This window comes from Emiliania huxleyi (genome assembly GCF_000372725.1).
Source record: "Emiliania huxleyi CCMP1516 unplaced genomic scaffold EMIHUscaffold_374, whole genome shotgun sequence".
Lineage (NCBI taxonomy): Eukaryota > Haptophyta > Isochrysidales > Noelaerhabdaceae > Emiliania > Emiliania huxleyi.
Window position 1 is genome coordinate 85,550 of NW_005199166.1, and position 686 is coordinate 86,235.

Genomic DNA, 686 nt, shown 5'->3' on the forward strand with positions numbered 1-686 from the left:
GCCGGGGCTGCCGTATTACTACTAGCTCCGGGGAACTTGTGAGAGCGCGTTCGAGTGATGAATGGCGGCTGCCCGGGGCTGCCGTCACCGCCCGTGGTTGATAGTCGAGGATTTCTTGGGAAGCCCGGAGAGAGGGAGAGGAACGCACCGGCACCGCCTCTCCGCGCTCCTCTGATCCGCTCCGCGCCTTTCTGATCCGCTCCGCGCTCCTCTGATCCGCTCCGCGCTCCTCTGATCCGCTCCGCGCTCCCTGATCCGAGCTCCTCCGCTCCGCGCTCCTACGCTCCGGCTCCTCCAGTGATGATCAATCAGGACAGACCTCCTTCTTCTCCGCCTCGCCCCTTGCCCGCGTCGACTCCTCGCCAGCGAAATATGCAGAACGCCGCCTCGGCGTCTGTCGGCGCTGTCGTGACGTCGCTCTTCGTGACGCCGTTCGAGGTGTTGAAGGTGCGGCAGCAGGCGTGCGGCAGCGCGGCGGAGTGCGGGATGGTCCAGCTGGGGCAGACGCTCGTGCGGGCAGAGGGCGCGACGGCCTTCTGGGCAGGGCTTCGCCCGACGCTCCTTATGGCTGTGCCCTCCACTGTTCTCTACATGGGCGCCTACGAGCACATCCGCGACGCGATCCAGGCGGCGGCGGCGCGCCGCCGCAACGGCGGCGGAGGCGCCCTGGCGAGCCTCGCCCCCAT

The 686-nt window shown here is 68.5% G+C and overlaps 1 protein-coding gene across 1 annotated transcript in view; it reads left to right on the forward strand.

Annotated features, from left to right (window-relative positions):
- Nucleotides 1–372: 372 nt before the first annotated feature.
- Nucleotides 373–686, forward strand: part of EMIHUDRAFT_242996 (hypothetical protein) — a gene marked incomplete at both ends in the record, with an annotated part of 1,474 nt that continues 1,160 nt past the window's right edge. Inside the window, one exon of the mRNA XM_005771692.1 lies at nt 373–570. Coding sequence (XP_005771749.1) covers nt 373–570 — 198 coding nt within the window. The remainder of the gene's footprint in view (nt 571–686) is intronic.